This window comes from Apteryx mantelli, chromosome 27 (genome assembly GCF_036417845.1).
Source record: "Apteryx mantelli isolate bAptMan1 chromosome 27, bAptMan1.hap1, whole genome shotgun sequence".
Lineage (NCBI taxonomy): Eukaryota > Metazoa > Chordata > Aves > Apterygiformes > Apterygidae > Apteryx > Apteryx mantelli.
The window spans coordinates 5,889,047-5,902,690 of record NC_090004.1 but is presented as its reverse complement, the minus strand read 5'-3'; the positions used below and the strand labels follow the sequence as shown (position 1 = coordinate 5,902,690).

General features: G+C 60.6%; 2 protein-coding genes across 15 annotated transcripts in view; both read left to right on the top strand.

The window, feature by feature from the left end:
• Positions 1–13,644, top strand: part of LOC106493286 (microtubule-actin cross-linking factor 1-like) — a 154,212-nt gene that overhangs the window by 37,739 nt on the left and 102,829 nt on the right. For all 14 annotated transcript variants that reach the window (XM_067311627.1, XM_067311624.1, XM_067311629.1 and 11 more), the window contains exons 5-16: positions 1,955–2,047; positions 9,412–9,578; positions 9,976–10,088; positions 10,200–10,306; positions 10,884–11,003; positions 11,112–11,207; positions 11,443–11,570; positions 11,684–11,777; positions 11,941–12,095; positions 12,217–12,493; positions 12,951–13,079; positions 13,381–13,458. In XM_067311627.1, the coding sequence (XP_067167728.1) occupies positions 1,955–2,047; positions 9,412–9,578; positions 9,976–10,088; positions 10,200–10,306; positions 10,884–11,003; positions 11,112–11,207; positions 11,443–11,570; positions 11,684–11,777; positions 11,941–12,095; positions 12,217–12,493; positions 12,951–13,079; positions 13,381–13,458 (1,557 nt within the window). The remainder of the gene's footprint in view (positions 1–1,954; positions 2,048–9,411; positions 9,579–9,975; positions 10,089–10,199; positions 10,307–10,883; positions 11,004–11,111; positions 11,208–11,442; positions 11,571–11,683; positions 11,778–11,940; positions 12,096–12,216; positions 12,494–12,950; positions 13,080–13,380; positions 13,459–13,644) is intronic.
• On the top strand, positions 5,456–6,829 carry LOC136994316 (uncharacterized). The gene is made up of 2 exons (XM_067311744.1): positions 5,456–6,500; positions 6,773–6,829. The coding sequence occupies exons 1-2, from the start codon at positions 5,469–5,471 to the stop codon at positions 6,827–6,829; spliced, it is 1,089 nt and encodes a 362-aa protein (XP_067167845.1). The 5' UTR covers positions 5,456–5,468.

Genomic DNA, 13,644 nt, shown 5'->3' with positions numbered 1-13,644 from the left:
GTAAGGGCTGGGCAGTGCCTGACGGGTGCCTCTTGATTTAAGCTCTTCCAGAAGGAGACCGGAATGATTTGTCACTCTTTCTTCCAGCTGTGGCTTGGGAAGGGTGTAAAGAAGCAGCATCAGCCTGTTTCTGGGGTGTGCCTGTCCCAGAGGTGTCCGGGTGCCGGTTAATGCCAGCTCCGTGGAGTGAATTTCCCTTGTGCATACTCAGAAGTGTCTGTGCAGTGCAAAAACTAGTATCAAAATGAGGGATTAGGCTCCTGTTCTGGGAGGGGTTTTGCAAATGTCACAGATCAGTTGCTCCTGCGGAGCCTCCCCCGGGGCTGCTCGGCATGTCGGAGGTGTTGCAGCCGGGATGTCGGAGGTGTTGCAGCCGGGTCATGGCTGCGGCACTTCCGGGCGCTGCCGGCAGCTCGGATGCCAGCCCCGATGACGTGCGCCTTGCGAGCCTGCCCGCGCCCGGGAAGCCGGGCAGCCAGCTCGTGCTCAGCACCACGTGGCCGTGCTGTCAGAGCTCAGGCGTATGATCCTCCCGTCCTTGCCCGGAGCCGCCTTCGGCAGCGGCTTCCTTCTGCTTTTCGGAGGACGGGCCGCCTCTGGCAGGCGGGCGGGAGGTGCTGGCCCCCGTGTGCCTGTCTGCGCGCGCTCAGCGTGTCTTGGGGGGATGCAGGAGCTGCTCCGGCTCCTTGGCCAGACCTCTCGCCCCGCAGCGGCGGGCGCGTCCCCAGACTTGTTCTTGGTGCAGGTGAAACCCCTGCAGCTCCCCGGGGCCGGGTGCCCTGCTGGGCTTGTTTTGTCAGGTCTCCCAGTCGCCGTGCTCCCCGCAGATGTGGAGACGATGATAAACGTTATCGGTTCATGCTGAAGCAGAGATTTTCTTTCCCTGCTGGCCTGAGGGCACCGAATAAATTTGAGCGCATGCCCGACGCCAGGGAGGGTGAACAGCTTCCAGGCCCCCGCCCTCCCTCTCCCCAGCCCCGTGATAGAGACATTTTGCCGGAGGCTCTTGGGAGCTTGTTTCTCTACTTGGATTAAACACCTTTTTCCTTTGAAGCGCCATGGCCTGGCGGCAGAGTGCTTGCTGGGACGTCTTCCCCGAACGCTCCTGTTAGCGCTCCTTCCCGCAGGGTCGCGGCTCCCAGCTCCGGCTGCAGCAGGAAGCGCGCCCTGCTCTCTCCAGGGACAACTCCAGGGTGGGGGAGAAGAGCCCAAAGCAAGCAGCAGCTCCGGGAAACGGGGCTGTGAGGGGGGCAGGAGCAGCAGCCGAGGCAGCGCCGCTGCGGTCGGCGTCTGCTGGAAGCGCTGAGGCTGTTGCAGGAGTCTCCGTGCGGTTCATGAACCGCTCCAGAGGGAAGCAGGGGGAAGGAGCAGTTTGGGGGCTGGGGCATGGGTCTGGAGTCTGCCCGGACATGGGGGGGGTCCTGGGGGGGTCCTGCTCCGCTCCTCCCTGCGGGCAGCGCTGGCTTGTCTGCTGTTGGTAGGGCTGATTTTTAGCAGCTTGGTTTTGAGCCCAGGAGGGAGTTAATGAAGCTGGCCCGTCCTCTCTTAACCATGCTCTGTGGTCTGTAGCTATTAAATTATGCAGCAGCGCTGGGGGCTTTGGGGACGAAACACTTCTCCATGTGAACTGAAATCAAGCGGTTAAGTGCTGGTAAAGCACTTCTGGATGCCTGGCCGGAGAAGTGCAAACCGGTTCCTGTAACCCCCCCGCCCCTTAGAGCAGCGGCGCGGGGTGGCCTCGTCCGTCTGCCGCAGAGACGCGCAGCCTCTCCGGCAAGCGCGGGGGTTAGCCAAAGGGTCTTGATTTTCTGTTGCCTCTTCTGGGTGCTTGGGGCAGGCTCCAGAGGGAGGGTCCGGCGGGGACCTGGGGGACAGCGTGCTTGGGGACGGGTCCTGCCGTGCTCTTTGTGGGTGCATCCGACAGGAAGCTCTGACCCTGTTCCTTCTCTTTCAGGTGAAACTGGTGAACATTCGCAATGATGACATTACGGACGGCAACCCCAAGCTCACCCTGGGGCTCATATGGACGATTATCCTCCACTTCCAGGTAGGCCGCGAATGTTTTCCATTGAAGGACACGGGGCAGATGGAGGGAGCATGTTGTCTCCCCAGGGCGCTGGCATCTGTCCCCGCGCGTGCATGTGTCTCATGGCGAAGCCTGCGCGCAGCCTGCTCGGGAGGATTAACACACATCGCAGTGTCATGGAGACCAGTGTCAGCGCATAACAACTCCCTTTTCTCATCATTTACATAACTAAATCATTAATGATGGATTGTGTGCTGTGGCCTCCTGGTTGGCACCAAGGCTGCTGGCAGGAGCTGTTTGCTCAGCTGAGCTCCGGAGGAGGCCGCGAACTCGGAGGAGACCGCGCGGGGACAGGGCGAGCTCACGTCAGGGCAGGGACGTTCGTCCCAGAGGCGCTCTCAGCCCTTTGCGTGGTTGCTTCAGTGAGTCAGAAGCCGCAGGGCCCTTCGTTAGGGTGGAAAATGTCAGCTGCACAACAGCAGTTCAGGATGAGGATGGGAGAAACTGTTTGCTCCAGCTGCGGTGCTGGGGAAGGAACTTAGGACCATCTCCAGCCGTTGTGTATTATAGATGCTCTTGCTGAACAGGGTCTCAGGTCTTTCATAGCCTCGTGTTATTGCGATGTTGCTCTGATACCCTCAGGAAGCTGACGTGGGGCCCCTAGTGCCACGATGCAGCACTGGGGAGCTGGGAAGGATGCTCTGAACGGCCTTGCCAAGGGGGAGCAGAGATGGGGGAGGACCGTGCTCAACCAGGGTGATTAAACCCAGTCCTTGAAGGGTGGGCGAGGAAACGGGGTGCGAGTGCATGCCGCAGCGAGCCCTCGGTCTCCGAGAGCCGGGAGTCGCTGCGCGCGGCAGTGGCCGAGGAGGATCCTGCGCGCCCGTGCCGCGGGTTGCGGACGCCTTTGCTGATGTCTCCTGTTTGGGGTGGCAATTTGGAGAAGACCTTTCATAACCGTGTTGCCATGTGCCAGGGTGGTCGAGTGTCCACGTGTGAGCCGTGGGGGCTCTGTGCCCGGCCGGGCTCGCTGCTTCGGGAGCCAGCCGAAGTGCAGAGTCGCTTGCTCCTCGCCCGGGAGCTAACACTTGCCGTTCAGGCTCCTGCCTGCGGTGTCGGAGGGAGCCCGGGACTCTTTACGGACCTGCCCGCCCTCCCGTGCTGCTTCTTCAGCGGTGGTGCTGGGAGCTGCTTGTTAGCGATCAGCGTGGGGAGGCAAACAAGCTGCCGTCCCGGTTCCCCAGCGTACGAGCAGCCCCTGGGAGCTGCCGCATCCAGAGGTGGGAAGGGACCCTGGGAGGTCTCCAAGTCTCTGGGAGCTGCCGCATCCAGGCTCTGACGTATCCCAACTGGCATCCTTCAGACACGACGAGCGCTTGCTGTGAGACCTCTTAAGGAAGCTTTCCATTTTCAGAGGATGAGTGTGCAGCCCCCCTGGGAGCCCCCAGCGTAGCCGGGCATCCAGTGCTACTAGTTATTTTGGAAAACATGGAAGGTTTTGGCTTTTTGTGATGATGCGGAGGGGTCAGGGCTGGTGCGTTTGCAGGCTGTCTCTGCTACTGGGGGCATTTTTGGGTGGCACCGTCCCTGCGAATGGGGAAGTGATGACTGGGCACAGCTCAAAGGGACGTTCCCAAGTGCCCGCGCATGCCCGAGCCAAGCACGCTCCCGGTGCCGGGGTGGCCAGGCCAGCGTGTCTTTGCCAGACTTCTTGACCTGGATATCTTGGGAATATGCTTTCTGGGGCATTTGTGCTTCTCAACTTAATGCACGGATATGAATTGGGTCCGAAGCTGCTGACAAGGCTCTCCGTTGGTGTTTTGGTCCTGGGAAGCAGTCGGGGTTGAGCAGGGCCGGGATGCTGATGAGTCATTGGTGTGGGAGATGTGGGGCCCTGGTGTCTGCCAAGCCATCCTCTCCCCACTGCCTTCGGGGTGGCCATGGGGCTGGTCTCTGCTCTCCCCTGGGCCTGGAGGAAACCGGAGAAGGAGAGCAGAGCCAAGGCAGGGAACCGCCGGCGCTTTCCACAACTGCCCGGCCCTTCCCCTTTCCCATGTGGGATGGGATCCCGGGTCCCCTCCTGGGCCGGGAAGCCAGGAGGTGGCACTGCCACTGCGCTGCCGGGGGTCTGGGGTGGGTGACCTGGGTGTCCAGCCCCACGGGGCCGATGGGGGAGCAGGGCTGGCGCCGATGGGCCTGCACGGCTGCGATGGCTCCTCTCCCCGCCTGCGCTAAAGGGATTTTTTCTCGGGTTCTAGCTCTATTGTGGAACCCTTAATCTCCCGTATCCCGCTGCCCCGGCAGAGCCAGCGAGGCCCCGGGGAGGGGGTTTGGGGCGCGACGGTGCCCATTTGGAGCCTGTGCGCCGGGAGCTCTCCTGGGCCTGGAGCGCAGGGCCGGGTTTGGGGGCTGCCCCTTGCCGTGGGCGCTCAGCGGGGTCCCTTCCTCGAGGAGAGGCTCCGGCCCCTGAGCTCCCCCCCCCCTTTCTCGATGCCACCTTCCTCCCCGTCCTCTGCCTCGCTCCTGCTTTTGGCACGTGTTGCTGCGCTGCGGTCGCCTCCGCGCTGGCGAGAGGGTGCGGGCTGCTGGCTTTGCCTCTTGGTGCCCGGGGGTCACCGCCGCGGGAAGTGGTGCCGGAGCCGTGGCAGCGGCAGGCACCCGGAGCACCTTCTGCGGCGGCGCAGCTGCCCCTCCGTGCTGCCGGTTCAGGATGCCTGGCAGGAGGGTCGGCGCTTGCCACGGCCCCTTTGGGCTCTCCCTGCTCAAGAATCGGGGAGGAAATCTCCGTGCGCGGGAGCAGTCCCTCCATGACGCCTCCCCCGGAGCCGCCGGGGTGGGTTCGGTGCCCGAGGCAGGTGCCGGGCTTTCTGCTCCGGCGCTGTGGGGTTTCCCTCTGGTATGCGTGCCGAGCCGCTCTGACTCCTCCCTGCTTTTTTCCTATTTCTCTCCCACCCCTTCCTTTATGCTACCTTTGCCAACCTTCCCCCTTTCTTTTCCTTTTCCTTTTTTTTCCCACTTTCCTCCCTCCCCCCTCCCTCCCCACCACCCTCTCCCAGCCTCTCCCTCCCTTCTCCCCGGTTTTCCGTCTGCTTCTCGCTCTCTGTTTGTGTTACCGAGGGCAGTGCTCCAATTACCTCATATTTGGAGAGCGAACGCTGCAGCCAATCCGGGCGCCGTCTGCTTTTAGGTCAAGTGATTTCTGAACTGCAGTGAGATGCTTTGAATTTGTCTTGTTGCAGCTCCCAGGCTGTAAGATGGCTGTCTGGAGCGGCAGCGGCTGGGAGCCTCCGCGTGCGCCAGCGCGCGGGGGAGAAGATGAGGGATAGCTGGCGGTGCCGCACGTTTGGGAATGTGCGTCTAATCCGATGAAGCGGAAGCCGGGTTTTATCCGGGAGCCGGAGCCCAGCTTCGCTGCGCTGCTGCCGGCGCTCTCGGCACGGCGATGGGGAATTCTCTGGGCTGCGTTAAAGGAGCGAAAGAGCCGGCGGCCGGCAAGGCTCCCCTGCCGCCCAAAAAACGGGTCCGCTTCAAACGGAAGCGGCGGGGGAAGAAGAGGACGGCGCCGGAGGCAGCGCCGGAGGAGGAGCAGCCCTCGGCCGGCAGGGAGGTCGCCGAGGAGGACGAGGCGCTGAAGTTGGAAGCGACTCCGCAGCGGCAGGGAGCAGCGGAGCCGGCCGGGAGCCTGCCGCAAGGTGCTGCGCTGGCCGGGGAGGCTGCGCCCGGCGCGGGGCCCGGCGCCCGGCACCCGGGCCGCGTCGTGCAGGTGAAGGAGCGGTTTCAGGGGGAGATCCAGACGGCTCGCCTGGTGCTGGAGCCACGGGCCGGCCCGGCGGGCGACTCCCCGGAGGAAGGCCTGACCGTCGTCGCCCGTCTGCTCGAGAACCCGGCCGAGAGGCACCGCGAGAAGGCGGCGAGCCGGCTGGTGGAGCTGCAGCGGACCGGCCCCGGCAGCAGCAGGGCTGTGCTGCTGCCGGTGCCCAGCGGGACGGCGGCGGCCCACGGCAGCGGGAGCCCGGCAGCGGGGCTCTGCTCCGGGGCCAGCGAGGAGCCCCCGAAGACACGGGAGACCTGGGAGAGGGAAGAAAGCAATGAGAAAAGTTCAAGCGCTGCGTGGACCAGCTCCTCCGCCGTCGAGCCGGGCACCGTTTCGGAGCTGTCTACACCGTCGCCCATGGTGGAGCAGCTGGAAAGCCGCAGCCTGGCGGGATTGCCATCCTCTCGGGACAGGCCTGCTGCTGGGGCGGGAGATGGCACGTGGACCCGGGGCAGCACGAAGCTGCCGGCATCCCCGAGCGGGTCCTCCTTCGGCACGGCCCCCTGCTCCTCGGGGTACGCCAGCGACCCGGCGCGCCGGCTGGCGGCGGGCGCTGGAGCTGGCGGCACCTCGGCGGCTCTCGCGGGAGACGACCGCGTGCGCCCCGGCGAGGCGGAGCGCCTGGCTCGGAGGGGGCGCGCGGGGACGGCTGCAGGAAGGGTCAGTGGCCGCGATTTCCCTAACTGCCTTTTGGGAGTGGGATGCTGGGGGATTTGGTGCGGATCCTCGCGTGTCCCGAGGGGATGGCTGTCTGCCCTCCGGGAGGAACTGAGCATCTCCGCCGCAGCTCCGGTGTCGCGTGCATGCAGCCCGGGGACATCGGGCAATGGTTGGACTCTTTTGGTCCTTTCCCCGGCAGCCGGGAGCTCCGGGCGGCTGCTGCTGCTCCGGGTGAAACTGCCCCTTTGCCATGGCCCATGCGCTCGCTATAGCCGCTGATCCAGGTGCTTTCGGGCTGCTGCAGCACGTGCCGTCTCGCCACGGTCTGACACGCGTTGGGGGCATCATCTCCCCCCTGCACGTGTTTAACGCGGCCCCTGGGGCTGGGTGAAGGGGGCAGAGACGGGGCGGCACCGGGGTTATGGGGAACAGGAAACGTCCCCCGGATGTCGTACCCTCCTCTTTAGCCCGGTGCAGCAGAGGGACGCGGAGGGAGGGGAGGCAGGCGAGCGAAGCAGAAACTAACTGTCATCAGCTCCGCACGGAGCAAGTTTTCCAGGCGCCCTGCTGAGCTCGGAGTCGGGTGCCGCCTCTGTTCCCGGGGTGGGGAGCGGAGACCATCCCTCTCTCCCGCAGCAGATTGCTGGGCTGGTTCAAAGATGCTTTTAATGATACAGGTGATATATAGCCAAGAGTCGCCCGGAAGAGAAAATGGGTCATTTGCCTCTTCTGAGGAGGGTGTGATGCTAGTCTCCAAGAGGAGGAGGAGGAGGAAAGGGAGAGGATGCTGGGGTTGGGGCTGGGGTTGGCCGAGAGGAGGCGTTGCTGTTCGGAGGTCCCTTGGCTGCTCTCATCGGATGCGGCTGGGAGTTTGGCCCGGCTCTTCGTCCCCGGGGATGAGCAGGTAGAGCGTTTGGAGAGCCAGGGAAGAGGCTGCGACCATGAAGAGCTCTGACGTGGTACCACTGTCACAGCCACGTTTTGGACTTCAGCTTCCAGCTACTGGTTGCTTGGTGAAAGAGGCTGGTCCCAAAAAGCTTCAGAAGGGGTTGGCGCCAGCTCCCACGAGCTGGTGGTCTCTTTTCTCGCTGGTGCCTCCCTAAATCTTTGTCCTGACGCAGACAGATGTGAGGAGAAGGGAGGGTGGAGCCGGTGCCACATCCTGAGCCTCTGGAAGTTGGTCCCCAGGAGGGTCTCGTGCAAACCTGCTGGCGGGGAAGGGCCCGGCCGTTGAATAACGCGGAGCTCGCGAGGCACGGCGCGCGCCGGAGCATCCCCGTCCCCCCTGCCGGGAGCAGACCCTCGCCCTGGGCCGGGAAGAGTTAACGGCAGCGCCGGCTGCGTGGCAGCGGCTGACAAAGAGCAGTTTTGTGTGTGATGAGCGTATCGGGCGCCGGGAAGGGAGGCGAGCCGCAGCATACCAATTACGCCGCTCCTCGCCGCGCTTCGGCAGAGCCTTCCCCAGGCGCCGGGGAGGCAGGCGGGAGCGGTTTGTCTTCCATCCGGCAGGTGCCTTTTTTTGCCTGCAAGGGGGATCTGGGCTGGGCTGCGGGCCGGCACCAGCCTCCTTGCCGAGGGGTAGCAGGAAGCGGGATGCGGCTGAGCGTTTCTCGAGCTCTTGTCTTACAAGGAATAAAGCGATGGGATATTTTAAGGACTAGGGGAAAGGAGCGTGGAGGGGTCTTTGAGGAGCCCTGGTGCGGTAGCAAATAGGGCTGGGCCCTGGCTGCACCTTTTCCCGGCAGTGCCGGGAGGCGAGGGAAGCAGCGAGCACGTAACCGAGTTGGCATGCCACCGGCGTCCTGCCTCCGCCGCGGGAATACGTGCGGCTCGGACCCTCCCTTTTGTCTGCCTCTTAATGAAGGGGAGGTAATCGTACTAATTGGGGAGCTGGTGGGGAGGGGATGGGAGAGGAGAAAGCTGCGTCAATCAGAAATATTCTGGCGTGCCGAGACACGTGCGTTTTGTCACGTGCAAGCCTGGGATTCGCAGCCAGGCCTGGGCGTTTATCTAAAGGAATCTGTGACTATAGATCGCTTTTGTTGGGAAACTGGGTCACCGTACCTCGGCACCCCGCGGCACCCGCCTTGCCAGGCGCAGCGAGGCGGAGGGGGACGCGGCAACCCTCTTCCCACCCTGCCCGTCCCTCCGAAAGCACTGCTCGGGGCCGGTGGCCCTGCTCGGAGCCGCTCCGCTTGCCAGCGGTGCCTGAGGGGGACCCCCGCTCCTCTGCTCTGTGCTCGTGGCTATTCTCAAATTGCACCTTCGAGCGCTGTTTCCTCCTTGTTAGGTTTTTTTTGCAATATCGTGTGGGCCAGGGGAAGCGTGGAAACTTGGGGTTTCTCTTTCTGCTTTGCTGTCCCCGTTCTCCGAGCGCAGCCACCCGCAAGATGGGTTGGCGGTAGTGCTGCTGTGAGTTGCGTGGAGGTGCCGTGACACCGGCCCTTGAGCAGCAGGACAAGGGACAGGCCAAGCCTCCTTCATGGCTGTCTGGGGCCACCTCAGCCAGCCCAGGTCACGCAGCTCATCAGCACCTCGATGCTCTCCTGTGGGCCTGGTGGTCCGTTTCCAAGCCCACGGGCCGTGGGGTCTCCTTTTGCACATGGTGACGAGAAGTTTCCTCGCGACATTTCCTAGGGATCACCTGATGTGCTTTCAGTGAATCTGTGTCGTAGCCCCTAGGAGCAGGGCAGGGCAGAGGTGCCCCGTGTGCCTAATGCCCTCTTTGGTTAGTGATCCTTGTCCTGGAGGTTTAATAGGAGGCTCCCAGATGCACCCAGGAGCCCCAAATACTGTAAGTGACTTCTCACTCCCTGACAGCACATGGAGTGCATGTTTGTAGAGATCAGATGTGCCCGGTGGCTTCTTTCCTTCTCCTAAGTCACCCCATGGCTATGCTGCACCCTCACAGATCTCCGATATCTACATCAGCGGAGAGTCGGGGGATATGTCGGCCAAGGAGAAGCTGCTCCTGTGGACGCAGAAGGTGACAGCAGGTTACATTGGAGTGAAGTGCACCAACTTCTCCTCGTGCTGGAGCGATGGGAAGATGTTCAATGCCCTCATCCACAGATACAGGTAGGCAGAAGAGAGCGGCGGAGAGCATCGCCTGGGTGGGAGGATGGGCTTGGAGACCTCCTGGGGTCCCTTCCCACCTCTGGATTTGGTGGTAGTCTGGAGTGCTTGGACATGCAATAGTAGGTGAGGTTGCGGGGAGCAACATCTCTTTCCCCAGCAGCTCCTCCTTACCCAGCTCTTTAGGAGAACTGCCTGATCCTTCCCCTTCCCAACGGGGATTAACCAGGGAGGTGGTGCAGCCCAACTCCCCTTGGAGTGTCACCAGCCTGGGACAGGGCCTCGGAGCAAGCCGAGGCACAGCCTTTGGGTCAGCAGTGCCTGTCCCTGCCTGCTCTACCCCGGGCACCTTGTGCTGTTTGCTAGCACCTGCGTCAGGAGTCTGGCATGTGTCTTGCAGGCCAGATCTGGTGGACATGGAGAGGGTGCAAATACAGAGCAACCGAGAGAATCTGGAGCAGGCCTTTGAAATTGCGGAGCGGCTGGGAGTCACTCGGCTGCTGGATGCAGAAGGTGAGAGATTGGCCAGACCCAGTGGGCAAAACCAGCTCGTGCTGGGAAAGTTTGACCTCTCCGCTTCCTGGTGTTCCTCTGCCTTACTGTGCTTCTCCTGTCCTCTTCCAGATGTGGATGTCCCATCTCCAGATGAGAAGTCTGTGATAACTTACGTGTCTTCAATCTACGATGCCTTTCCCAAAGTCCCTGAGGGAGGAGAAGGGATCAGTGCTATCGTAAGCATTGCTGCTTTTTTGCACCTGAACTGTTTGGGAGGCTGATTCGTGGCCACCTGGAACAGTGGCTTGGGAGGCATCTGCTCACTGTGTCCCTCAGGAGGAGGGTTTGGAGGCTTCCATTTCAGTCGTAACAGATGGCTGCTGAGTGGAATAGGCTCGAGGGAAGGAAGGAGCTTCCCCATTAGCGTGTCTGCCCTTTTAAACTGCCCGTGTGCCAGTGGGGTCGTGGTGTTCTCCGCAGCCGGGGGGACTGTTTAGGTTATGCCCCAAGTTCTGAGCTCTCGGGAAAGCTGCGGGCAGCAGCTTCGCGAAGCTGGGCTGGCTTCTGGAGAGCAGCTTGCAAGAAGAGTCCTCCCTTTTCCATCCTGTGCCTGTGAGATGGCGTCACAGCGAGGAGACCCAGGCTGCTGGTCCACGTTACAGCCGCTGCGTTTCGCGATGAGCACAGCTGCAACCACGCTGTGTCGGGTCTCTTCTTGCTGTGCCTGGGGACCTGTTGGGGCCGTGCTCTGCCTCTGCCCTGGCGGAGTCCTCCCTGTTGGCGGTGCTTTACGAGGTCTCTCTCGCCTCCCAGGAAGTGGATTCAAGGTGGCTTGAATACCAGAACCGCGTGGAGTCTCTCATCTCGTGGATCAAGCAGCACACGATACTCATGTCAGACAAATCCTTCCCCCAGAACCCTGTAGAACTCAAGGTAGGTCCTGGAGCGAGGGCCCTCCGGAGGGTGCCACAACGCTCAGCTCTGACAGCCACGTGGCATCGTTCCCCAGGCCGATTTCTGATGCAGTCTTTCTCACCCCAGGCACTTTATAATCAATACATACACTTCAAAGAAACTGAAATCCCAGCAAAAGAGCAGGAGAAAGGAAGGATAGAGGAGCTCTACAAACTATTAGAGGTAAGTATCATCTCAGCTGCACAGAGGCGTGTAGCTGGGAGTGTTATGCTTTTAGCAAGACTTAAACATGCTCAGTTTAGGTTTGTTTTGGAATGGAGAAATGGAAATAACCCTCAGGGTAAATCATCATGCAGGTACCATGCTACATGAGGCAGTACTGTTGCCTCATAGCCCCACTTTCTTTGCCAACTAGAGAACAAGGTATGAAATGCCATTCTGCTGCTGTTTTTTCCAGGTATGGATTGAATTTGGCCGCATCAAGTTGCCCCAGGGTTACCACCCCAACGATGTAGAGGAGGAATGGGGCAAGCTGATCATAGAGATGCTGGAGCGTGAGAAACTCCTGCGGCCAGCAGTGGAGAGGTTGGTGCTCTGCTTGGAGCAGGCAAAGCTCCCTGCTGGGACATCCCCTGCTCCCATGGCTGCAGGGGCAGCTCAAAGCCTTTCTCTCATTCTCTTTCCCTCTGTCATTGCAGGCTGGAACTGCTGCTACAAATTGCTAACAAAATCCAGAATGGTGCTCTGAGCTGTGAAGAAAAACTCACTCTAGCGAAGAACACACTGCAAGCTGTGAGTGGTGGGGTGGTATTTTCCCCCTCTGATTTTAGTGAAGCTTGAGGGTCACAGGGTCCTTTTGGCCTTAAAATCGATGTTGAGTAACCATCTCAATCTCTCTGCTCACGCGCATGGGCCAGAAGGGACCCAGCTTTCATTCTCGTTTGTCTTGGTGCAGGACGCTGCTCACCTGGAGTCTGGCCAGCCGGTGCAGTACGAATCCGACGTAGTCATGTATCTGCAGGAGTGCGAGGGGCTCATCCGCCAGCTACAGGTGGATGTGCAGATCCTTCGGGATGAGAATTACTACCAGCTGGAGGAGCTGGTGTTCAGGTGAGTGGGGCCATGTCCAAGATGGCCTGTGGCTGGAGAAGTGTGGTCAGGGTCTGATGCGCAGGGCTCCCCTGCACCAGCTGTGTCAGGCTTTTTACTCGTGCCTGCTTTGCTCTTCCAGGATCATGCGGCTGCAAGATGAGCTGGTGACGCTGAGACTTGAGTGCACTAACCTGTACAGGAAAGGCCACTTCTCCACCCTGGAGCTGGTACCCACCTCCACGCTGAGCACAACGCACTTGAAGGGCGAGTCGCTGACCAAAGGGCTGCACACCTCGTCTACCTCCTGGTTCCGGAAGCCCATGACCAGGGCAGAGCTGGTGGCCATCTCCTCTTCTGAAGATGAGGGCAGCCTCCGATTTGTGTACGAGCTGCTGGCGTGGGTGGAAGAAATGCAGGTGAGTCCTGGCTCTCTGCTGGGAGCTTAGTTGCTCCCCAGACCACATCAAAGGGTAAAACTGAAAATGATCTGTGCTTTTTTTTTTCCTGTCTCTGTCCGCGAATAGCAATTGTTTTGATGGCTCAGAGTTTCTGGAAAGCATTGATGCTTTTGTCTTGAGTTGGGTTTTCTCTCTTGTGATCCTGCTCTTCACTGGATATTGGAAGATGCTTTCAAAACTGCACACAAAACTGTACTGATCCAATGAGCCCTTTGGTCTTATCTAGGTGTAAGGCCTGTGTGGGCTGCCTCTGAAATCATTCAGTGTTTGAACACTGATTTAGGACTTTCTACCAGGGCTGGCTTGGTACTTGTTGCCTCTGTAGTGACCTAGGAGGTTTCTTTGCCCTCATGTCCTTTTGAGATGTGCTCCTGCAGAAAGGGAGTGCTGACTTAGACCTCTTGGCCTGTTTCAGATGAGGCTGGAGCGGGCAGAGTGGGGGAGCGACCTGCCGAGCGTGGAGTCCCAGCTGGAGACCCAGCGGCATGTCCACACTAGTGTGGAGGATCTGGGCTCCAGCGTAAAGGAGGCCCGGATGTACGAGGTATGGTGGTAGGGGCTGGTGGCGCCACGCACGGCACGACATGTTTGGAAAGGTTTGGTGGCATTGAGAAGGTGAGGGGGTCGGGAGGTCAGCTCTTACTGAGCTGAGTAAAGGTGTCTGGGGAGCAGGTATTTTTTAAGGATAGAGCTTGGGAATTGATGCTGATTTGATACCAGAGGCTGCTGCCCTGAGCTGTGCTCTCTGCCTACTTGCTCATGGAGAGCTGGGGAGAAAGGTTTAGAGATGGGGTTTCAAAGGATGCTGTTTTGTGTTGAGTAACAGGAACATTTTCATCCTTCAGGGTAAAATGTCTCAGAATTTCCGAGCTAGCTACACAGAGACACTTGGCAAGCTGGAGACGCAGTACTGCAAGCTGATGGTGAGTGGGCTTTGTGCGTGCTGGTAGCACCTTCTGCCACTGCCAGGGGAGTGCATGGCCCATCCCTGCTGTTCTGGTCCTGAGCATCCCTGCTCCGCGGCTGGGGAGGTGGGAGAAGAAACCGGTCGTCATCAGAGCAGGGAAGAGGAGTCCTGTTGCTCCCCTCTTTGGGGCTCAGCCCCTGCT